The sequence below is a fragment of the Erythrolamprus reginae genome, chromosome 9 (genome assembly GCF_031021105.1).
Source record: "Erythrolamprus reginae isolate rEryReg1 chromosome 9, rEryReg1.hap1, whole genome shotgun sequence".
NCBI classification, from domain to species: Eukaryota; Metazoa; Chordata; class Lepidosauria; order Squamata; family Dipsadidae; genus Erythrolamprus; species Erythrolamprus reginae.
In genome coordinates this window covers 29,320,125-29,345,581 of record NC_091958.1, presented here as the reverse complement: position 1 = coordinate 29,345,581, position 25,457 = coordinate 29,320,125, and the positions used below count along the sequence as shown (strand labels likewise).

The 25,457-nt window shown below is 46.1% G+C and overlaps 1 protein-coding gene across 1 annotated transcript in view; it reads left to right on the top strand.

Moving 5' to 3' along the window:
- The window catches only part of WDR59 (WD repeat domain 59), a 112,638-nt gene extending 99,065 nt beyond the window's left edge, over positions 1 to 13,573 (top strand). The window contains exons 22-26 of the mRNA XM_070760678.1: positions 156 to 294; positions 385 to 457; positions 1,446 to 1,569; positions 3,617 to 3,759; positions 12,363 to 13,573. Of these exons, the coding sequence (XP_070616779.1) occupies positions 156 to 294; positions 385 to 457; positions 1,446 to 1,569; positions 3,617 to 3,759; positions 12,363 to 12,598 (715 nt within the window). The 3' untranslated portion in view covers positions 12,599 to 13,573. The remainder of the gene's footprint in view (positions 1 to 155; positions 295 to 384; positions 458 to 1,445; positions 1,570 to 3,616; positions 3,760 to 12,362) is intronic.
- Positions 13,574 to 25,457: the final 11,884 nt, after the last annotated feature.

Genomic DNA, 25,457 nt, shown 5'->3' with positions numbered 1-25,457 from the left:
AGTGCTGGCAATATTCTCCCCTCTTAAATTTAGCTCTTGGGTTTACTTTTTACTCAGCAGATCAGAAAAACCAGCCTCTCAAATTTTCAAATTTTCCAAATTTTAAACCTGCAACTAGCTGAGGGCTGTTTTTTCCTTCTTCTTCCCCTCTGCAGGTTGGCCCACTATTGCCAGCTCCACGATGTGCAGACCTTGGCTATGCTGTGCAGCGTCTTTGAGACCCAGTCCAGACCGCAGGGATTCTCAAACCCCGCAGGCCTGGCTCCTCAACACCCCTCCAGCCACAGTCGATACGTACGAGCTGATTTGCATGTTTGCTCTTTCCCCTCCCAGCCCTTTGGGGAGAGATTCTGATGCGGTTTCCTCTTGTTTTGCTCTCCACAGCCCAGCTTTACCTCCTCGGGCTCGTGTTCCAGCATGTCAGATCCTGGACTGAGCACTAGCAGCTGGAACCCAGGTAGGACACCTCCGCCACCTTGGCAGTATCTTCGAGGGCTTCGCCTTTCTGATTTTTGCCATCACAAAGATGGCAAAATAGGGGTGCTGTTTGAGTACCTATGTTGTCTTATGACTACAAGTTTGGCATTTTTGAAAAGGAGAGATGCCATTCTGTTAAAGGCATTCCAGTTTAATTTCGCTAAAGGATTCGTTAGTCCCAATAGCCCAAAGGTGCTTTTTCCAGGAGGCAACTGGAAAAAAAGGAAAGTCCAGTTACCTCCTGAAAAAGCACCTTTGGGACAAGCATGTTTTGGATGACCGAGAACAGCTACAGACTTTTAGCTATACAATTTGGGATGGACCTCCTTTGAATGATGTGGGAGTAGGAATGGATTTCCAGAGGAAAATTGCAGAGTACAGGAACCGGGGGCACCACTCAGGTGACCCTGAAGACGCAAGATAAACCTCCAAGTGCTTCAGCCACCCTTTAAAAGGATGCAAATGACCAGCTGTCTGCAAGGAGTATAAACCCTTCCCTTCCCCAGGATGGGGACTGGATCTGACAGGATAGTTCCTGTCAGAGCTAGAGAAGCTTCTTGGATGAGAAGTCAAACATGTTCAAAGAAAAAAACCCAGAAACCCAGAAAGAAAAGAGCATTAATCAGTGGAATGGCTTATCTCCCAGAATTGCGGATGTTCCATTGCTGGAAGTTTTCAAGAAAAGATTGGATGTTGTCCAGGTCTGGAGAAGGTCTCCTGCCTGAGCAGGGGGTTGGAGTAGAAGACCTCCAAGGTCCATTCCAGCCCTAGGATTCTATGTTTCTATGCTTTCATAGAAAATACATCCTGCTTTAAGGGTGAGCCCTTTATTTGCTCTTCCGTCATCCCTAAATGCTAAAAGGGCAGGGCCATGACTTTTTGCCCAGGTGTGTTTTCTGCTGGGCTGCGAGGGGGATTCTTTTGCTTGTACCACCTTCACTAGCTAATCAGCTTTTAACTTTTTGTAGCCAGCAAAGATATGGAACACACACTAGGCTGGGCCGAATCTTCACCTGACGACTTTCGCCTTGGCAATTTGGCGTATGCTGATCCCCGGGACCGAGAGAGAGACCAGCATGACAGGAACAAAAGGTGAGCCGGGCCAGTCACCAAACACTTCCTGGCTAGGTGGAAACAGGGAACAATGGTGGAGAGCTCCCCTCCCCTCTTTGGGATGTTTATAAAGAGGTGCAGTTTCAAATATGATTTGTGGACTCCTTAGGCTGGGGTGGGCAACTATGGTAACTTTACAACATATGGGCTTTAACTCCCAGAATTCCTGGGCCAGCATGACTGGCTCAGGAATTCTGGAAGTTGAAATCCACAAGTTGCCATCATTATCCATCCCTGCTTTAAGCTGCCTCGTGCCTTCAGCTATGTTTTAGGTTTCACAAGGCACTTGGATGATTTATGAAACCTCTTAAGCTGCTTAAGAACTTTATTTGAGCTTAATTTTGCTTTCTTTGAAGATAGATACTCTAGTCTAGAAGGAGCTTTTCTTGCTTTTCTGATCCTCTTCTCCACATAATTCCTATATTAAAATATAATTACTTTGGATGCTCTTGTGTAGGTAGATTCTTTAACGTTGGGCTGTGTCTACATTTTTGCAAATCAATTGGATAAAAATTGCCCACTTCATTTACACAATGATGGCAACCTAGATCTCACTCCATTCCAGTTATTGTTTTAATTATATGAGAAGAGTCTTGATTCAAAGCTGTTTTTCATAAAGAGAATAAACACCAGGTAACTTGAAGAGGCTGAGCTTCCTCCTGTCACATCAGCCACAACTTAAATCTCTAAATAAAAACTATCCATGGCTCCATTTGTTGAGAATAGAATATACTGGAAAAAACAATTAAAAAACAGACATGTGAAAATCTGGAAACAAAGTTATAAGTAGTAGCCAGCATGGGTTTGTTAAAAACAGATCATGCCAAATCAATCTTATTTTATTTTTCAGTAAAGTGACTAAATTAGTAGAAAAGCGAAATGATGTGGACATAGTATATTTAGACTTCAGCAAGGCATTTGACAAAGTAGACTAGGTAAGCTAGAAAAATGTGAGATAAAAAGGTATAGTTTTATTAGAAATCAAGTGTATTGTAGTAGTGCAAAGGCAGAACTGAAAATTGTGTGCCAAAATCCCTAAGTTCTCCTTTCCCTTCTCTTAACTGACTCTCATTTCGGACCTGTGCAACTATAAACCAGTATTGGCAAACCTTTTTTCCCTTGGTGCCAAAAGAGCATGTGTGTGCGCTATCGCACATGCACAAGTGCCCACATGCATAATTCAATGCCTGGGGACGGTGAAAACAGCTTCCCCCACTCCCTGGAGGCGTTTTGGAGGCTGGAAACGGCCTGTTTCCCAACTTCTGGTGGGCCCAGTAGGTTCGGGTTTCGCCCTCCCCAGGCTCCAAAGGCTTCCCTGGATCCAGGGGAGGGTAAAAATGCCCTCCCTCATCCCCCCCGGAGGTTCTCTGGAAGCCAAAATAGCCCTTCCAGAGCCTCTGCGAGCCAAAAATCAGCTGGCCGGCACACATGCACGTTGGAGCTGAGCTAAGGCAATGGCTTGCGTGCCAGCCGATATGGCTCCATGTGCCACCTGTGGCACCCGTGCCATACATTCGCCGTCACTGCTATAAATTCTAGCTCCCTCTTGTGGCAGTCTGCAACACCTGCATCCAATATATTGCCAACCCAACAGTTATGGACAGAGCTTGCATTCAGCTTACGACCTCAATCGGGGCCCAAAATTTCTGTTGTTCAGTGAGACATTTGTTAAGTGAGTTTTGCCCCATTCTACAAACTTTCTTGCCACAGTTGGTAAGTGAATCACTGCAAATGATAAATTACTAACCTGGTTGTTAAACGAATCAGGCTTCCCCATAGAAGGTCCCAAAAGGCGAAGCATCTGAATTTGGATCTTGTGAGCAGAGGGAGGCTGCAAAAATAGTCACGAGTCTCATTTTTCAATGCCATCAAGCCATGTCGTAGCAGAGAAACCTGCTGAAGCTCCTTTACTCGTGCAGAAGGACAGAAACCCATCAGAAGAGAAAACGAGCCAGGCAAGGGTAGCCTCAGAAACCCCATCAGGGTTTCCCTAAAGGGTTTCCCGTTTCTGGATCTCATCCTCCAGGCTTCTGGATCCTGCCAACATGCAACAGTTTGATGACTTTAAAAAGTGCTACGGAGAAATCCTGTATCGCTGGGGCCTGCGAGAGAAACGTGCCGAGGTCCTCAAGTTTGTTTCCTGCCCCCCCGAGCCTCACAAAGGAATTGGTGAGTTGAAACCTCTGGCTCTCCAGTAGGTAGTCCTCTTCTATTGAGGGAGGCCTTGGCCCCCCAGAAATACCTGCCCTCCTTAAAGGAAAAAAAGTCCCCAGTTCGGCAGCTGCTCTTGCTCTCCTATCCCGCCCCCTTTAGAGTCTCTGCTGAACAGGGATGCTTATGGAGGGAGCCCTTCAAATGAGAGGGCGCGTCCACCCCAAGGAAGCTTGGTTTTAGAGTAGTTGCATTTATTTTATTTATTTATTTTATTTATTAGATTTGTATGCCGCCCCTTTCCGTGGACTCGGGACGGCTCACAACACAATAAAACAATTTATAACAAATCTAATAATATACAATTTAAAATTTAAAATAGTTAAAAAAAAACATTTTTTAAGCAGACATTATTGCTGCTGCTCATGTAGACAGGAATCTTGCCAGGCTAAAGCACAAATCTGCACAATTATTACATATCCCATGTGAACCCCAGAGATTTGACTGCCCTCCACCCTTTTTGCCTTCCGTAAGACTTTGAAAACACATTTATGTCGCCAGGCTTGGGGTCATTAGACCCCAGCCCTTCCCAATGAATGTATTTGGAGTGATAGTATGTATGTGATTCTTTGGTTTTAAATGCTTAGTTTTTTATGATAATTTTTAAATTAATTATTCTATTAATTGGCCCAGAAATGTTTTATTTATTGTATCTTTTAACAAAATGTTGTGAGCGGCCCTGAGTCCACGGAGAGGGGCGGTATATAAGCCCAATAAATAAATAAATAAATAAATAAATAAATTTAGTCAGACCACATCTAGAGCACTGCATCCAGTTTTGGTCACCACACTATAAAAAAAGATGTTGACATTCTAGAAAGTGTGCAGAGCAGAGCAACCAAGATTTATTGATTTATTTATTTATTTATTTATTTAATTAATTAATTAATTAATTTGTATGCCGCCCAATTCCCAAAGGACTCTAGGCAGCTATGATTAGAGGACTAGAGACTGAAACATATGAAGAATGGTTGCAGGAAAGCCCTACATGGCATGGGACCAGATTACTTACAGGACCGTCTTCTGCCTCATATATACCAGCAGCCAGTCAGGTCCCACAGAATTGGCCTTCTCCAGGTCCTGTCAGCCAGACCAAGTCGTCTGGCCAGACCTAGGGGGAGAACCTTTTCTGTGGCAGCCCCAGACCTCTGGAATGAGCTTCCCTCAGAGATCCGTACTGCCCCCACTTTCCCTGCCTTCCGTAAACTTTTAAAAACCCAGCAGACCCTGGGCCATTGAAATATTAACACCTTGCCCCACCCAATGAATGAACATGTGATAGAGGATGTATGAATCAGATGTTAGCTTTTTAATTATGGGGATTTAATTATGGGGATTTTGATCGGTAAATTTTATTGAGATTTCTACATGTTATGAGCTGCCCTGAATCTCAGGATAAGGGCAGCATAGAAAACAAATCAATCAATAAATAAACTGGGCAGGCTAGTCCACTGAAGAGAAAGACCAGGGGAGACACAAGAGCAGTCTTCCAATATTTCATGGACTGCCACAGAGAGGAGGAGAAGGGGGTCAGGCTGTTTTCCAAGGCACCTGATCAAGGAGAAATTCAACCTGGAAATAAGGAGGGATTTTCTGACAGTGAGAACAATCAACCAGTGGAACAGAAGTTGCCTTTGGAAGTTGAAGACTGCCATCTGTCAGCAATGGTGTAGGGCAGCGGTCCCCAAACTACGGCCCGTGGGATGGATACGGCCTCTGAGGGCCTTTATCCAGCCCACGGCAGCGCATGAGATTTTATCAATAGATATAATAAGCTCCCGAATCTCCTGTCCATTCACTGCAGTCTGCTGCTGAGCGAGGGGGCTGTGGAGAGGCAAGGAGCTGGGAGGAAAGCGGGTGTGCAATTGGCCCCTTTCTTTGTCACCTTTAGAGAGAGAAACTGTTGCTGCCCTATGGCAGAGCAGCAACGGTTCCTCTCCCTAAAGGCGAGAAAGAAAGGGGCCAATTGCAGGCCTGCTTTCCTCCCTGAATTCACCCGAACGGAGGCGGCGGTGGCGGCTTCAAGGGACCAACAGCCGGTCCTTCTTGGCGCTGCGTTGCTGCAGCCTCCGAGCTCTGCTGCTGTCCCCGGGCACTGTTACCTCTTAAGCTGTGCGGGCGCGGGCACGCACCGGCAACAGAGAGAGCGGAGGGCGGTTTGCCAGTCCACGGCCCCCTGTATGAGCGGCCCCGCATGGCCCCAGCACCGGACTTCGCCATCGCCTCTGCCCCTGTCTGGCTCTCCAGCTAAGAGGCAGCAGCTACGTCTACCTCTTCGCCCTCCCCGGCGCCCAGCACCCGTCCCCGCACCACCTCCGCCTCCCGATAGCACGCCCGACCTCTACCTGCAGGAACGGGTGGTAGGGTGCCACGAAGAGCCGTGCTTGAAGGCCGCCACAGCGTCGTTGTCGTCTCGGCGCAAAGCCACGCAATCCTGGATTGCTCGCTTCTCCAGCCAGCAAAGCTGGTTGCCCGGGAAAGCAACGCGCTTTTTAAACAAGCGCCTTTCAAATACTCTGCTTTCCCGGGCACCCTGCTTTGTTGGCCAGAGAAGCGAGCGATCCGGGACTGCATGGTTTTGCACCGCGCCAACAGCGCTGTGGCGGCCTTCAAGCACAGCCCTTCACGGCGCCCCACCACCCGTTCCTGCAGGTAGAGGTCTGGCGTGCTACCGGGAGGCAGAGGCAGTGCAGGGCCGGGCGCTGGGCGCCGAGGAGGGCGAAGGGGTGGACATGGCTGCTGCCTCTTAGCTGGAGAGCCGGACGGGGCGGAGGCGACAGCGAAGTCCAGTGCTGGGGCCATGGGGGGGCACTCATACAGGGGGCCGTGGACCGGCAAGCCGCTCTCTCTCTCTCTCTTTCTCTCTCTGTTGCCGGCATGGTGTACGAGAGAGAAAAAGTAGGGGAGGGAGAAAAAGGAGGGAAGAGAGAAAGAGGGAGAGATAGAAAGGGAGAGAAAGAGAGAGGGAGAGCTAGAAATAGAGTGAGAGAGAGAAAAAGCAAGAGAGAGAGAAAGAGAGGGAGAGAGAAAGAGGGAGAGAGATAGAAAGGGAGAGAGAAAGAGGGAGAGAGAAAGGAAGAGGGAGAGATAGAGAAAGAAAGAAAGAGGGAGAGAGAGGGAGAGATAGAGGGAGAGAAAGAGAGAGGGAGAGATAGGGAGAGAGAAAGGGGGATAGATAGAAAGAGAGTGAGAGAGAAAGAGAAAAATGAGAAAATGATGGAGAGAAAGAATGATGGAGAGGAAAATGAAACAAATGAGAGAGAGGGAAAAAAGGGAGAGGGAAAAGAGAAGTGGAGAGGAAGGAGGGAGGGAGGGAAGGAAGGAAGGAGAAATGGAGGGAGTTTGTTGATTTAAGTTTAAATTTACTTGTTAATAAAGAAGTATAAATTACTTTATTACTTAATTACTTCTTTATTTTAAATATTGTATTTGTTCCCATTTTGTTTTTTACTTTAAATAAGGTATGTGCAGTTTGCATAGGGATTTATTCATAGGTTTTTTTTATAGTCCGGCCTTCCAGCAGTCTGAGGGACAGTGAACTGGCTCCCTGTGTAAAATGTTTGGGGACCCCTGGTGTAGGGCTTCCTGCTTGGTTGGGAGGTTGGACTAGATCAGTGTTTCCCAACCTTGGCAACTTGAAGATATCTGGACTTCAACTCCCAGAATTCCCCAGCCAGCATTTGCTGGCTGGGGAATTCTGGGAGTTGAAGTCCAAATATCTTCAAGTTGCCAAGGTTGGGAAACACTAGACTAGTGACCTACAAGGTCCCTTCCAACTCTGTTAATCTGTTAAAACTGCCAATTGGGAGTCCACCTTAGATTTTTCCTTACATACCGTAGGCTCCAATCTTCTGAAAACTTTCTGAAGGCAGCATCTGTTTGCCGCTCCTTTCAGGGTAGGAAGCCAGAATTCAGATTATAGAGGCCTCTATACTTGCCAGCCTTGGCTGTGGCATCAGACCCAGCCACCAGGAAGGTGTGCCATGGACTCTGCTCTTTTTTTCCTGTCCCCTCAAGGTATTTCTTCGGATTTTCTCTTCCTCCCAATAGATTTGGGCCTTTGAAGCCTGGCCTTCATTCAGATGAAACAGAGATCCTGTGTGAGGCTGCACTGGGCCTTTTAACCAGGTTTTATTGAATAAACCATATTGGCCTGTCATGCTAACACCTTTCCTCACTAATATAAATATTTTTTTTAGAAAAAATAATAATAATAAAAAAGCCAAACTCTATTACTATTAAAATTAAAAGAAAAATCAGCAAAACAAGAAATACAACTATTAATCAATCCATACTTTTGAATCTTCATTTCTTAAGTATTTATCATCAATTAATGTATTTCCATATTTCATTTTGTATTTTCTATAATTTCATTCAATATTTTCAAACTAAATTAATATTCAGGCACTTAGCATTTAACTATTATTAACTTTCATCAATCTTCTACATTTCCAATTATATTCTAAATTCATCATGCAAAGTCATAAAATCATCCCTTCCAGAGTTCTAATACAATTCATGTCATAAACCACTTATTTATCAAATGTATATTCCATTAATTTTTATCTATGTAATTCTATATAATTCTATAATTCTAATACAGTTTTATGAATTAATACATCCTATTTTAAAACAACGGCTAAATATCTCTATTTCCATCATTTCATAATCAATCATCCCTCCTTAAGTTGCCATCCCTCTTGCCAAACCCCCAAAGCTTTCTGCCTTAACTTTTTATAATCCATTGACTTCTTCTTTTCCCCTTTTCTCCTTGAATATGAAATCTTCCCAATTTTTTAAATTTCCATTCTTACTCCTTTCTTACTCTGCCAACTCCAAAGTATCAGATCACACCTCAATTTTATTAGGGCTTATCTTATAATCATCATCAAATATGTGACCTCTCTTATCTCCTGCTCATTTCCCTTGATCGTTAGCAATTCAGGTTCTCATAGGCAGTTTAAGCTCGCAATAAATCTTTATGCCCGTTTGAACTGCCGGAATCTCCTGATTTCCCCTGCACTTGACAAGCAGACAAAACAGGGAGCGTCTTGTTGCAAAAATTGTTATGCGAGACTGAACAAACAAACCATCCTCTAAGAAGCTTCTCCTATTCCCACAATTGGCAATGGGGTTCCTGAGGGTTTAAGGGTTTTGGAAAGGGTCACTTGGGGGGGGGGGGCTTCAGTCAGAGATCCCCCTCAAAGGCATCCCTGTTGTTTTGACACCACCATTTCCCTAAATTTGTAAAAGGGCAAGACTGGGCTTTGGAGAGGGTCAGCACATAGAGAAACAGTTCACACATTCCAACACAGAGGGTTATTTTCTTCCATTAAGAAAAAAACATTCTATAGAACTTAAATAATATTATCAAATAAAAATAAAATAAAAATAACAACAATCTTTTCCCCACCTTATATTAAAAATTACATTACATCAGTATAACCAATATCAAACTATATTATGCCCATCTTAATTCAAACTTTCATTTCTACATTAGATTAATTAATTCAATATCAACTTATCCTGTAATTACTGGAGGTTATATGTTTATACAGTGGAACCCCGACATACGAGCTGCTCTACTTGCGAGCAACTCGAGATAAGAGCTGGGAGGGGAGAGATATTTTGATTCTACTTACGAGCCCAAATTCGGGGTACGAGCGTTTTTTCCGCCGCCACCCGGCTCCGCCCAGCTGTCATTTTTTAGAGAAGCGAGAAGCGGAGGAAGAGCTGGATGCTGGCGGCAGCGGAGGAAGGCGAATGCGGCTTGGAAGCTGGGAGGGGGGCGGAATATGGGAGGAGAGAGGCAGCCTCCAGAGCTAAGTGGCCAAAGACGTTCCGCCCCCCTCCCAGCTTCCAAGCCGCATTCGCCTTCCTCCGCTGCCGCCAGCATCCAGCTCTTCCTCCGCTTCTCGCTTCTCTAAAAAATGACAGCTGGGCGGAGGCTGGCGGCGGCGGAGGAAGGCGAACGTCTTTGGCCACTTAGCTCTGGAGGCTGCCTCTCTCCTCCCATATTCCGCCCCCCTCCCAGCTTCCAGCTCTTCCTCCGCTTCTCGCTTCTCTAAAAAATGACAGCCGGGCGGAGGCTGGCGGCGGCGGAGGAAGGCGAACGTCTTTGGCCACTTAGCTCTGGAGGCTGCCTCTCTCCTCCCATATTCCACCCCCCTCCCAGCTTCCAGCTCTTCTTCTGCTTCTCGCTTCTCTAAAAAATGACAGCCGGGCGGAGGCTGGCGGCGGCTGGGAGGGAGGCGAATGTCTTTGGCCACTTAGCTCTGGGGGCTGCCTCTCTCCTCCCATATTCCGCCCCCCTCCCAGCTTCCAAGCCGCATTTGCCTTCCTCCGCCGCCGCCAGCCGCCGCCCGGCTGTCATTTTTTAGAGAAGCGAGAAGCGGAGGAAGAGCTGGATGCTGGCGGCAGCGGAGGACAGTGGCCAAAGACGCTGGGAAGCTGGGAGGGGGGCGGAATATGGGAGGAGAGAGGCATCCTCCAGAGCTAAGTGGCCAAAGACGTTCGCCCCCCTCCCAGCTTCCAAGCCGCATTCCCCTTCCTCCGCCGCCGCCAGCCAGCTTGTGTCGGTGTGTCGCGGCTCTCTCTCCATTCTTCTCTTCCCCCTCTCGGGCTCGAATGCTGCGGCGGGAAGAGGAAACGAGGCAGTCCCGGATCGCTTGCTTCCCCGGCCAGCAAGCCGGCTGCTTGGGAAAGAAGCAAGCGATCCGGGACTGCCTCGTTTCCTCTTCCCGCCGCCGCATTCGAGCCCGAGAGGGGGAAAGAGAAGAATGGAGAGAGAGCCGCGACACACCGACACACGCGCGGCTCTCTCTCCATTCTTCTCTTTCCCCCTCTCGGGCTCGAATGCGGCGGCGGGCTTCCCTTCCCCATCTCGGGCTTTTCTGGGCTGCCAGAGGAGCTTTTCGGTGGCGCTTAAGATGGCTTTGGAAGTCCAGAGCGAACAAAGCATTTTCCTTTCTCTGGGCACTTGGAGAGGGAATAGGCCACTTTGCTGTGGTGACTCCCTTGCGCTGCCTCCCATACACCTGGTGTGAGGTTGCCTCCCAGGCAAAAGGGGGCACTTCGCCCCGGCCAGATCAACTCAGCTTCAGCCAAATCGAGGAGCCATCACAGTGAAGGAAAAGCGCCGGCTACAAAGCGAGCGAGCAAGAGGAGAGGGGAGCCCTTCAGCATGGGAAGGAAGGGGAAGCAGGTAGCAGCAGCAGCAGCCGCCTTTTGGTCAAAGGAGCAGGAGGTTCTCCCCTCTCGCCCGCCTGGGTTTTTCTCTCTGGCACAGTGTATGGGAGGCAGCCTCGTGCCAAGTGTATGGGAGACACGTGCTCCCCCTCACCGCCTCAGAGTCCCTCTTTATTTTTTAAGCCTTAAAGTTTTGAATTTTTAAAATTCTCCTCACCTTCCTTCAGCAGTGACTGTCCTCCTCCTCTTCTTCCTCCTCCCCCTCCCACCCAAATTCCAAGCTTTTATTTCTTTCCTAATGGGTTTGCACACATTATTTGCTTTTACATTGATTCCTATGGGAAAAATTGCTTCTTCTTACAAACTTTTCTACTTAAGAACCTGGTCAAGGAACAAATTAAGTTCTTAAGTAGAGGTACCACTGTATTTTCTTCTTCTCATATCATCCAGTAGGCCTGTTGGGCTTTTTTTCGGGGGGTGGGGGGGTCATTTTTGCCCTTCCCAGATCCTGGAGAGCTTCTAAGGCCTGAGGAGAGTGAAAAACGGCTTTCCAGTCCCACCAGAAGCCAGCCATTTTTAGCCTTCGTAGGGCCTCTGAGGGGGGTGGGGGGTGTCCATTTTTTCCCTCCCCAGGCTCCTAAGAAGCCTCTGGAGCCTGAGGAGGGTGAAAAATGAGGCCACCTTGCCATCACATGCCAAAAGTGGGGGAAGGGTGGGGGGGCATGCATGCATGGGGGGAGGGGAGAATTGAATTACACAAGCCCGTGACACCTCCCCCACCCCCTGTGCTCCTCTCGCTTTTGTTACGCCACGGCAAAAAGGTTAGCCATCACTGTCCTAGACCCTGCAAAGTCGCTGGGTGTGAGTTGGGCACCTATCTACAGATTAATAGAATCTGTAATGGAAGGGATTTTGTAGGCCATCTGCTCCAGCCCACCTGCCAAACAGGTGACCCTACGCCATTTCTGACAGATGGCAGTCCAGTCGCTTCTTGAAAGCCTCCAGTGATGAAGCTCCCATGACTTCCGAAGGCAGCTTCTGTTCCACGGGTTGAATGTTCTCACTGTCAGGAAACCTCCTTATTTCCAGGTTGAATCTCTCCTTGTTCAGTTTCCATCCATTATTCCTTGTCTGGCCTTCAGGGGCTTTAGAAAACAGCTGGGGCCCCTTCCTCTCTGTGGCAGCTGCACACTGCTGGCTCATGTAAATGCTGCTTCAGAAGGAAAAAGAGGGATTGTTGGTTGTTCTCAAAGCACATTTGTATTGCTTTCCCTTTGGGTCCTTGCCCTTCTCCCTCTTATTTTACTTGGGATTAATTGTGATGCCCCTTTCAATCACACCCCCCCCCCCTCTCTCTCTTGCTTCCCTGGCAGAGTTTGGAGTCTTCTGCAGCTACTGTCGCAGTGAAGTGCGCGGCATTCAGTGCGCCATCTGCAAAGGCTTTGCCTTCCAGTGCGCCATCTGCCACGTGGCTGTGCGGGGCTCTTCCAACTTCTGCCTAACCTGCGGCCACGGAGGACACACCAGCCACATGATGGAGTGGTTCCGCACCCAGGAAGTCTGCCCCACGGGCTGCGGCTGCCACTGCTTGCTGGAGAGCACTTTCTGACTGGCCGTCTTCAGCGGCTGACTTGCAGCAGTCCCAGGTCGGAGGATCTCCAACTGATCAGCAGGAAAGGTCCCAGACGGCTTTGGAGAGGGCCCTCTTGGCAAAAGCGAAAGGCAGTGGCGGGCGGTTCTGTAACTCTTTGAGAATGTTCTGTGCTGACCGAGCAGGAGAGAAGAGGTAACGGAAGCTGAAGAAGTTCCCTGCAGGGGGATGGGGTCTTCCCCCCTGAAAAAATCATACACTCATAGAAGGCCTTCTGTTGAGTGACATTGCAACACCAGTGGCTTCTTTGGACAGACCTCTCCAGCCTTGGGGTTATAGGAGGAGATTCGGAGTGAACAAATAATTTTTACCAAGACACAGAAAAGGGTCTTCTGTCTTTGCAGGGTGGGTGGCTTGGATGAAGTAGCATGTCCTTTGGGAAGAAGGGGGTGGTGGTGTTCGACTGCAGCCCGGACCATGGAGACGTTGGAAAGTCTTACTTACCTGTCCCGTGGCAGGTGCTTGCTTTCTTCCTCACCTGCCACTGTAAAAATCACCCTTTTTTCAGCGGTGTTGTGCTGTAATTGCTTCCCTGAAATCGACTCATTTGACAAATGCAGGAGCAGATTCCTTTCTTTCTTTTTTTAAAGAAGGGCTTGGATTCTGAATCGGCAGGGCCAATATTTGGCTTTGGATGAACCCTTTCAGCACTCGGCTCTCTGTGCTTTTGGCGCTGAAACCCAATTGAACCTGATGGCAGCGGTGGTGGTGAGGGTGGCGGGAGGGAGCCAGGAACCCTATAAATTCTTTGTAGTACCAGCAGGAGTCTGGACTGAGCCCTCCCGCTTTGGACTAGATCCTTTGGTGCCTGGACTTCAGATTGCTGACCATCTCTGTGGCAAAGAGAGACCATGTCAGAGTTTCCTTTGAGCCATGAAACTGGAAAAATGTATTTTTGTATATTCACTGAATAATTAAGAACGTTTTATAAAATTGCCGTGTTCTGCAGCCTTTGAAATTTGAGGGAAGATTTAAACCCCGCCCTCCCTCATAACTCCAAAATTAGCTGCCTTTTGTTGCATGCATTTATTATTTATGATCTTTTAAGGCCCACTGCTGCTTCTTTCAGCAAACTGGTCCACGGGGCTCTTTCTGTATACAGTGAGAGAGACCCAAAGGGTAAGAGATGGCTTATTCCTACCAGTAGGTGGCAGCAGTAGCTTGGGCCTGGAGTTCTGGACTCAAGAGAGGCACACTAGGGAGGACAGGCACAGCTTTCCTGCAGTGAGGAGTGAGGAGGAGTGAAGCTGATTTGAAATAAACCCCATCAAATAAATTGTGCCTTGCCCAGAATTTTGTAGGATGCCCTTGCACTCTTGTTTCCAAGGAGGAACTGAGGAGTACAGGGAATCCTCAACTCACAATCACAACAGAGCCCGAAATTCCCACAGCTAAGCAAGGCTGCGATTAAGTGAGTTTTGCTCAATTTTTCAACCTTTTTTTGCCACCATTGTTAAGTGAATCACTGCAGTTGTCAAAGGAACCACTGCAGGCATTAAGTGAATCACTGCAGGCATCGAGTGGATCATTGCAAATGTCAAGCAAAACACTGCAGCTGTTAAGCAAATCACTGCAGATGTTAAATGAATCACTGCAGTTCTCAGGTAAATCACTGTAGTTGCCAGGGAAATCACAGCAGTTATATGAATCACTTCAGATGTTAAATAAATCACTGCAGTTGTTAAGCAAATTACTGCAGATTTAAGTCAATCACTTTAGTTAAATGAACACTGATGTTAAATGAATCATAGCAGATATGAAATCAATGCAGTTAAATCAATCTACTGCAGATTTAAATGAATTAGTACAGTTGTTAAGCAAATCACTGCAGATGTTAATTCAATCACTGCAGTTGTCAGGAAAAATCATGGCAGGTGTTAGGAAAAATCGCTGCTGTGAAGCAAATCGCTGCAGTTGTCGGAAAAAACTTCAATTGTCAGAAAAGAGCACTGTAGTTAAATGATTCACTGCAGATGTTAAATGAATCGCAGCAGTTGTAAGGTAAATCACTAGTTGCCAGGAAAATCATTGCAGTTACATGAATTACTAAAGGTGTTAAATGAATCACTGCAGATGTTAAATCACTGGTTGTTCAGTGGGTCGCCGCACATTAAATTTCTGGAGGCATCTGTAATATGTCAAATGATTTAGCTTTACTAGATAAGTAGTCAAAGCAATGGAAACTGCAATTTAAGGTTTTCAAATGTAAAATAATGCACTTGGGGGAAAGGAATCTTCAATCTGAGTACAGTGTTATCTCTACCTAAGAATGCCTTTACTTAGGAACTTTTCTAGATAAGAACCGGGTGTTCAAGATTTTTTTGCCTCTTCTCAAGAACCATTTTCCACTTCCAAACCTGAGCCTCCAAAACTGTAACTGGAAAAGTCAGGGAGAAGCTTCTGTGGGGCCTCTCTAGGAATCTCCTGGGAGGAAACAGAGACGGAAAAGACGGGGAGAAGCTTCCCTGGGGCCTCTTTAGGAATCTCCTGGGAGGAAACATGTCCGGAAAAGGTGGGGAGAAGCCTCCATGGGACCTCTAGAAATCTCCTGGGAGGAAACAGGGCCTCCACCCTCCCTGTGGCTTCTCCAATCACACGCATTATTTGTTTTCCATTGATTCCTATGGGAAAAAGTGCTGCTTCTTACAAACCTTTCTACTTAAGAACCTGGTCACGGAACAAATTAAGTTCATAAGTAGAGGTACCACTGTATTGTATTGGCAGTAACTTCAAAAGAGAAGGATTTAGGGGTAGTGATTTCTGACAGTTTCAAAATGGGTGGACAGTGTGGTGAGGCGGTAGGGAAAGCGAGTAGAATGCTTGGCTGCATAGCTAGAGATATTACAAGCAGGAAGATGGAGATTATGTTCCTGCTGTATAGAGCACTGGTGAGACCACATTTGGAATACTGTGTTCAATTCTGGAGACCTCACCTACAAAAAGATATGGATAAAATCAAACGGGTCTAAAGACGGGCTACAAAAATGGTGGAAGCTCTTAAGCATAAAACATATCAGGAAGGACTTCATGGACTAAATCTGTCTAGTCTGGAGGACAGAAGGGAAAGGGGGGGCATGATCAAAACATTTAAATACTGTATGTTAAAGGGTTAAATAAGGTTCGGGAGGAAAGTGCTTTTAATAGGAAAGTGAACACAAGAACAAGGGGGCACAATCTGAGATTAGTTGGGTGAAAGATCAGAAGCAACGGGAGAAAATATTATTTTAGTGAAAGAGTACTGGATGCTTGGAACAAACTTCCAGCAGACAGGGTTGGTAAATCCACAGTGAATTTAAACATGCCTGGGATAAACATATCTATTCTAAATTAAAATACAGGAAATAGTATAAGGGTAGACTAGATAGACCATGAGGTCTTTTTCTGCCGTCAATCTTCTATGTTTCTATGAATCACTGCAGTTAAGTGAACACAGATATTAAGTGAATCACTGCAGATGTTAATCGAATCACCGCAGATATTAAGCAAATCACTGCAGTTGTTATGTGAATTGCAGATGTTAAATGAATCACTGCAGTTGGCAGAAAAATCACTGCAGTTGGCAGATGTTAAGCAAAACACTGTAATTGTCAGGCAAACCACTTTGATTGTTAGGTAAACCACTGCAGTTTCTAAGCAAATCAATGCCATTATCAAGCAAATCACTGCAGTCATTAAGTAAATTTGTCTGCTGACTTTCATGGACCGGAGTTGTTGAATCGGTTGCGGAGTCCTCATCCTCTCGGGTTCTTCGTTCACCCACCCGCCGCCTGGGGCCACAGGGGTCTCTCTTCTTCCTCGGAGAGGAGCCTCTCTTGGAGCCTTGGAGAGGGGCCCTTGCAGTGTTCCAGGCCCTTGAAGGTGGCTTCCCATGCTGGCTCTTTATTTGGGGTTGTTGGCTGCTGGAAGAGCAAATTGCAGCAAAATGATGGCATTCCTTGCGACTCACTTTTATTTATCATCAAGAAGAATAGAGGTACAACCTGGAGTGGGTCTGCTGGGGGTTCACGGGTTCGGGAGAACCATTAGCTAAGATTCTGCGCAGTTCAGAGAACCCCCAAATCCCACTCCTGGCTGGCCCCACCCATCTGGCCCCTCCCCAAGGGGCCTGTTTTAGAGGCAGGTAAGTGCAGGGTGTAGACAGAAGGCGAAAAATGGGCCTCCTGGAAGTTTGGGAAGGCTGGAAATAGGTCTGTTTCCAGCCTCTGGAGCCTGGGGTGGTAGTTTTCACCTTCCCAGAAGCTCGAGGGAAGCCTCTGGAGTTCAGGGAGGGCAAAAATACTCTTCCCCCCTTCCCCAACTGTAGTGCAGGAGGCCGACAACGCCACGTCTACCCAGCAACCACCCAAAGGATCCCTTGCTAAAATTTTTGAAGCCCACCAACAGGTAGAACACGAAGGATTCCGGGCTTAGTTTTGGGCTGCAGGGATGCAGTAATGTTGGAGCCTTGTTTCGTATCCAGACTGACCTTGTTGGTGAATTTTCCCTGAAATGTCCGATGGTCCTCAACCATGAACAGGACTTTCCAGTGCAAAGCAAGGCAGCTGTGAAGTAAGTCGCACCTAACGCCACAACCTTTTTTTTTTTGCCACAATTGTTAAATGAATCACTGCGGTTGTTAATGAATCACATAGTCATTAAGCAAATCCAACTTTTTCCACTGGCTTTGAATGTGGGATGCCGGCTGTTAAGGCCACAAATGGCCATCCCAGGAATTGTGCAATTGTGGTAAATATAGGTGAAACTCAAAAAATTAGAATATTGTGCAAAAGTTCATTTATTTCAGTAATGCAACTTAAGAGGTGAAATGTAATATATGAAAGAGACTCATTACATGCAAGGCAAGATAGTTCAAGCTGTGATTTGTCAGAATTGTGATTATTATGGGGTATAGCTCATGAAAACCCCAAATCCACCATCTTGGAAAATTAGAATGTTACATGCGGCCAATAAAACAAGGATTGTACATAGAATAATATTGGACCTCTGAAAAGTATAACCATGCATATCTACTTAGTACTGAGTCTGCAGAGAGGGGCGGCATACAAATCTAATAAATAAATACTTTGTTTGGGCCCCTTTTGCAGCAATTACTGCCTCAAACACGGCGTGGCATGGATGCTATCAGCCTGTGGTATTGCTGAGATGTTATGGAAGACCAGGATGCTTCAATAGCAGCCTTCAGCTCTTCTGCATTGTTCTGTGTCATGTCTCTCATCTTTCTCTTGGCAATGCCCTATAGATTCTCTATGGGGTTCAGGTCAGGCGAGTTTGCTGGCCAATGAAAGACAGTAATCCCATGGTCATTGAAGTAGGGTTTGGTGCTTTTGGCAGTGTGGGCAGGTGCCAGGTCCTGCTGGAAAATCCCCATAAAACTCATCTGTTGAAGGAAGCATGAAATGCTCCAAAATCTCCTCGTTGATGGCTGTGTTGCCTCTGGACTTAATGAAGCACAGAGGACCACCACCAGCAGATGACGTGGCTCCCCAATTAGCACAGACTGTGGAAACTTTACACTGGACTTCAAGCTTCTTTGCTGTGTGTGCCTCTCCATTCTTCCTCCATACTCTGGGTCCTTGTTTTCCAAATGAGATGCAAAAGTTTCCACAATCTGTGTTGATTCGGGGACCTTGAGAACTTCCAATGGCCCATATGCTGCATGCCAAGACTGCCTCTCTCCAAAGCCCAGGCCTGCCCTTTTTCAAGTTCAGGGAAATGGTGGTGTCAAAATCATGGAGATGCCTTTGAGGGGGATCTCTCACTGAAGCTCCCCTTCCCAAGCGACCTTTTCCGCAACCCTTAAACCCACAGGAACCCCATTGCCAATTGTGGGAATAGGAGAAGCTTCATAGTGATGGTTTGTTTGTTCAGTCTCACATAACAATTTTTGCAACAAGACGCTCCCTGTTTTGTCTGCTTGTCAAGCGCAGGGGAAATCAGGAGATTCCGGCAGTTCAGACGGGCATAAAGATTTATTACGAGCTTAAACTGCCTAAAAGAACCTGAACTGCTACCGATCAAGGGAAATGAGCGGGAGACAAGAGAGACATTCCAGGTGGGCTGGACGTGGAACACTCGCAAGCTAGTGCCTTTGACCCCTCTTGGCCTCAGCCTGGTCATCCCCAACCCTTCGACTGTAAGAAAGATCTTGCCTTCTTTAGCTTGGTCTCCCAGACTGATTGACTTGCAGAAAGGGTACCCGTTGTTGAGGGGAGTGCGTGCAGAGTCAGAACGGGACAACCCACCCTGGCCAGTTGGTCACGGGAAAACTCGCTATGGCCAACTTGCTGCAGCACAATTCCACAATTCAATTTCATGATTTAGAACAATTGGAAATTGTTTTGATCTTTGTCACTGGCATTTCATTTTGTCCCTCCTTTGGCATTCTTTCTTTAAGGATCCCACCATTTCTCCGATACTAGTGTAACTCTTGTTCTTGAACTGACCATGGTGAGTTGTCCTGCGGTGAATTGTGAGTTGTCCCGCAGCAAGTTTTCTGTGGCTAGCTATCCTAGACACGTGATGGGGATCCTATGATACACATGCCACAGGTGACACATTTTGGTCCCACGAGCCTGGGAATGCTGCAAAAGGTTGTAACTCTGAAAAACGTTCCTGAGTCATTTTTTTCAGTGCCTTTGTAACTTTGAACGGTCACTGAATGAACTGTTGTAAATGGAGGACTTCCCATATTTTATTGGTTGGTACTCTGGGGGAACCACTAGGATCCCATGTTCAAAAAGGGACTTTATTATTTATTATTTAGCACAGCCTTCGTGACGCTTTAGAACAGAGGTCTTCAAACTTGGCCACTTTAAGACTTGTGGACTTCAATTCCTAGAATTCTCCAGCCAGCTCTGTTAATTGTGGGGGTTTGCTTTTATTCGTTTTTATTTGGTTTTTTGGATTTCTATGCCGCCCTTCTCTATAGACTCAGGGCGGCTCACAACAAGGATAAATACAAAAAATAGAACATATAAGAAACCCAAACTTAAAATGTAATCTAAACCTCCAGTTATTAAAAACAGTCATCCACACTCATCCCATCATAGTCATACATTGTTCAAATTTACAAAAGCACTGAACAAACTGACATGACCGTTTTGGTTTCTCTGTGGTCACATGATTAGATTTCGCAATTAGTATGTATTGATGATGCTTGCAATGTCCCATGGTCATGGGATCCCCTTTTGTGACCTTCTGACAAGCAAAGTCAATGGGGAAGTCAGATTCACTTAACAAGCATGTTCCTTACTTAAGTAGTATATGTCTTTATTATGTTACTCCAAATCTTTCTTTCCTTGCAAATCATTCTGTCTGAAGTCCCCAAGTCTTAAAGTTGCCAGCTGCTTTAGAACAAGGATGCATTTGTCCAACGCTGAGACCTTTTGTGGGCCTTTTCACAGAATTGCAACAAAAGGGTGTCAGGTTGACAAACCCACCTTCCCATTCCATTCCCCAGGGGCAAAGCACTCCCGGTTGCCCAAATGCTGCAGACCAAGCCTGCCTCTCCCATTGGTACAGTCTGCACCCAGTTTTCTCTCCTTGTTCTCTCCCTTATTTGAAGGGGAGCTTGGCAGAGCTTCTGGGGCAAGCCATGCGTGGAAAACAAATGACTTGGCTTTGAAGCAAGCCACCTTTCCATTTTTAAACAACGGGAATAATAATCTCAAAGTCCAAAATGGATTTTCTTTCTTTCTCCAATAGTGACCACAGCATGATAAACTTCAGTCTCAACCTAAGCCACACCGAGATCCACCCAAATAATGCAACACAGAAATTTAACTTCAAAAAAGCGAACTATGAACTCATTGATACCTATCTCTCAACATTAAACTGGCAAACTTTATTCGCAAACTGCAACTCTACAGATGACCTCTGCAACACATTCTTGCTTGAGATGAAAATAATCATCAGATTTTACGTACCATTAACATCTACCTCAATCAAGAAAAATAACCTCCCCATTTCAATAAGAAAATTGCAAACTAAAAAAAAATCTCTCTGGCGTAAAAACAAAAAAGGACAAGTAGCAAACTTCAAAAGCTGTTACAAAAGCATATGCAACCAAATAAAAGCAGAAGGTCTCAACTACCACAGCATACGAGAGGAAAACCTATGCTCCAAACCAATCGAGCCTTCTACAACTTTGTCAACAACAAATTCAAGGACTGTAGACCTATCCCACCTCTCAAAGGACCCAACAACAAAGAATGCCACGACGATTCATCCAAAGCTATCCTCCTGAACTCATTCTTTGGCTCTGTCTTTGTCAACAGCAATGGCTCATCCCCCAAATTCATCTCTCGCGCCACAAATTCTCTCAATGACCTAACCCAAATAAACTTCAGTGAAGATCGAGTTGAAAAAGCATTACGTGACCTTAAACCCCCTCTATTAGTCGGACCAGATGGCCTATGTGCATACTTCCTAAAAAAAACCTCTCTTCTGCTATAGCTGAACCACTGAGCATAATCTTCAAAAAATCCTTCAGAACCAGCATACTTTCCAAATTATAGTCAAAAGCTATGGTCATCCCCATCTTCAAAAAAGGAGACCCTTGTTGGTAACTACAGACCAATATCACTATGCTGCGTCACATATAAAGTCATGGAATCCATTATAAATCAATCAATTACTCTCCACCTAGAAACTAATAATCTACTCTCTAACAAACAATTTGGATTCAGAAAAAAAACTCCTGCAACCTGCAGCTCCTCCACTGCAAAAACATATGGACAACTCATCTTGATCAAGGAAAATCTATAGATGCAATTTATATCGACTTCTGCAAAGCCTTCGATTCAGTGGTCCACAACAAACTACTTCTAAAACTCAAAATCCTATGGCACCTCAGGATCCCTCCACAGATGGATTACAGCTTTCCTGTCAAACAGAAAACAAGTGGTTAAAATAGGAAGCACCATATCTACCCCTGTCCCTGTTAAAAGCAGTGTCCCCCAAGGTAGCGTACTGGGACCAGCGCTCTTCATTCTCTATATCAATGACCTTTGCGATCTCATCACAAGCAACTGTGTTCTCTTTGCAGATGATGTAAAACTCTTCAACACCACCAATAACACAACTGCTCTCCAAAAAGACCTAGACTCTGTTTCTGATTGGTCTAACACAGTGTTTCCCAACCAGTGTGCTGCGGCACACTAGTGTGCTGCAGGACATGGTCAGGTGTGCCGCGAGCCCGGCCTGGCTGGAGCTTCCCTGGCGGTGACGGGAAGTGAGCTTTTGGGGCTCGGTGGAGGGCGCCGGCCACCGGCCACTGTTGCTTTTAAGCTTCGTGGGCGTACGCCCGCACAGCCATTAGGAAACACCCCCCCGGCAGAAATTTTTGAAGTGGAGCAAAGCCACACAGTCCTGAATCGCTCCCTTCTCCGGCCAGCAAAGTCGGCTGCCCAGGAAAGCACCGCGTTTGAAAAGCGCGCGTTTAAAAAGTGCGCCACTTTCCCAGGCAGCCGGCTTGCTAGCCGGAGAAGCGAGCGATGCGGGACTGCGTGGCTTTGCGCTGTGATGACAACAGTGCCGTGGTGGCCTCCAAGCGCCACCTTTCGTGGCGCCCCACCACCCATTCCTGCAAGTAGAAGTCGGGCGGGGTACCGGGAGGCGGAGGCGGTGCGTGGCCGGGCGCTGAGCGCCATGGACACCTGGGAGGGCGAAGGGTTGAATGTGGCTGCTGCCTCTTAGGCGGAGGCAAAGGCGACGGTAGAGTCCACGCTGGGGCCATGCGGGGCCGCTGATCCAGGGGGGCGTGGACCAGCAAGCCGCCCTCCACTCTGTCTCCGCTCTCTCTCTCTGTTGCCGATGTGGTGCACGAGAAAGAGAGAGAGAGAAAAAGGAGGGGAGAGAGAAAGAAAGAGAGAAAGAGAGAAGGAAAGCAAGAGAGAAATCAAGAGAGAGAGAGAAAGCAAGGGAGAGGGAGAGAAAGCAAGGGGGAGAGAGAGAGAAAGAGTGTGTGTGAGAGAAAGCAAGAGAGAGAAAGAAAGAAAGAGGAAGAGAGAGAAAGAAAGCAGGAGAGAAAGAGAAGGAAAGCAAGAGAGAGAGAAAGCAAGGGAGAGAGAAAGAAAGAAAGAAATAGAGAAAGAGAGAGAGAGGAAGAGAGAAAGAAAGCAAGAGAGAAAGAGAAAGAGAGAAGGAAAGCAAGAGAGAGAGAGCAAGGGAGAGAAAGAGAGAAAGAGTGTGTGTGAGAGAGAAAGCAAGAGAAAGAAAGGAAGAAAAAGAGAGGAAGAAAGAAAGAATGCAAGAGAGAAAGAGGAAGAGAGAAAGAAAGCAAGAGAGAAAGAGAGAGAGAAAGCAAGGGAGAGAGAAAGAGAGAATAAAAGAGAGACAGAAAGAGAGAGAGAAAGAGAGAGAGAAAGAATGCAAGAGAGAGAAAGCAAGAAAGAGAGAAAGAGGGAGGGAAGGAGGGCGAGAGAAAGAGCAAAAAAGAAAGGAAGGAAGAAAGAAAGAGGGATGGAGAGAGAGGGAAAGAAAGAGGGAGGGAGAAAGAAATAGGGCGAAAGGGAGGAAGAGAGGGGTTTTTTTGTCCAAACTTTTTTAGCCCCCCCCCCCCCCAATGTTCCCTAGGATTTTCTAAGTGTGAATAATGTGCCATGGCTCAAAAAAGGTTGGGAAACACTGGTCTAACACATGGCAACTCCAAATCTCAACCAGCAAATGCTCTGTCCTGCATATTGGCAAAAAGAATCAAAACTCCAAATACAAACTGAATCAACAAATTATCACAGATAATCCCCACTCGGTCAAGGACCTCGGAATACTAATAACTAAAGACTTAAGTGCCAAAGCCCATTGCAACATCGCCAAGAAGGCTTTAAGAGTTGTTAATCTAATCCTACGTAGCTTCCGCTCTGGCAATCTCACACTACTTACCAGAGCTTATACTACTTACCAGACCCATCCTCAAATACAGTTCATCTGTTTGGAACCCATACCACATTTCTGACATTAATACCCTCAAAAATGTCCAGAGATACTTCACCAGAAGAGCTCTTCACTCCTCTACCCATAACAAAACACCCTACGAAACAAGACTTACAATCCTGGGTCTAGAAAGCTTAGAACTAAGACGCCTCAAACATTATCCAAGTATTGCCCACAAGATCATATGCTGCAACGTCCTGCCTGTCAAAGATTACTTCAGCTTCAACCACAACAACACAAGAGCCCACAACGGATCCAAGCTTAATATTAACCGCTCCAAACTTGACTGTAAAAAATACAACTTTAGTAATCCAGTTGTCGAAGTGTGGAATTCACTACCGGACTCTGTAGTATCATCCCCTAACCCCCAACACTTTACCCTTAGACTATGCATGGTTGACCTCACCAAGTTCCTAAGAGGTCAGTAAGGGGCGTACATAAGTGCACCAGAGTGCCTAATGTCCCCTGTCCTATTGTCTCTTCTATATCTCATTTCTCTTCTCTTCTATACCTATATCTTTTTCTGCTATTCTCTCATAGTTATATTTCACTCCTTTATTTTCTCCTCTATTTCCCCTTTAATACATTCTGCCTGATTATATCCTCTATAACCCTCATTGTGTATTATTGTGTATTGAACAAAACAAACAAATAAATAAAATAAAATAAAACATGATTGTGATGAGTAGGATAGACTATAAAAAGAAGAGGAATTGCCATAGAGGTCGAGATTGATTCATAATTAATTTATAATGTACTTTATAAATTAAGTACAGTGGGGGGGAGAGTATTTAGTTAGACACCAATTGTACAAGTTCTCCCACTTAAAATGATGAGAGAGGCCTGTAATTGACATCATAGGTAGACCTCAACCATGAGAGACAACATGAGAAAACACATCCAGAAATTTTTAATGAATTTCTTTGCAAATTATGGTGGAAAATAAATATTTGGTCACCTACAAACAAGCAAGATTTCTGGCTATCACAGGACTGTAACCTCTTCGTTAAGAGGTTCCTCTGTCATCCACTCATTACCTGTAGTAATGACACCAGTTTGAATTTGTTATCAGTGTAAAAGACACCTGTCCAGAACCTCAAACCATCACACTCAAAACTCCACTCTGGTGAAGACCAAAGAGCTGTCGAAGGACATCAGAAACAAAATTGTAGCCCTGCACCAGGCTGGGAAGACTGAATCTGCAATTGGCAAGCAGCTTTGTGTGAAGAAATCAACTCTGGGAGCAATAATTAGAAAATGGAAGAAATACAAGACCACAGGTAATCTCCCTTGATCTGGGACTACACACAAGATCTCATCCCGTGGGGTCAAAATGGTCACAAGAACGGTGAGCAAAAATCTCAGACCCACACGGGAGAACCTAGTGAATGACCTGCAGAGAGCTGGGACCAACATAACAAAGACTACTATCAGTAACACACTACATCGCCAGGGACTCAAGATTCTGCAGTGGCAGATATGTCCCCCTGATTAAGCCAGTACCTGTCTGGGCCCATCTGAAGTTTGCTACAGAGCATTTGGATGATCCAGAAGAATATTGGGAGAATGTCATATGGTCAGATGAAACCAAAGTAGAACTGTTTGGTAGAAACACAACTCGTCGTGTTTGGAGAAGGAAGAATGATGAGTTGCATCCAAAGAACATCATGCCTGCTATGAAGCATTGGGGTGGCAACATCATGTTTTGGGGCAGTTTCTCTGCAAAGGGACCAGGACGACTGATTGGTGTACATGAAAGAAAAAAGGGGGCCATGTATTGTGAGATTTTGAGTGCAAACCACCTTCCATCAGCAAGGGCACTGAAGATGAAATGTGCTGGATCTTTCAGCATGACAATGATCCCAAATACATCGCCAGGGCAATG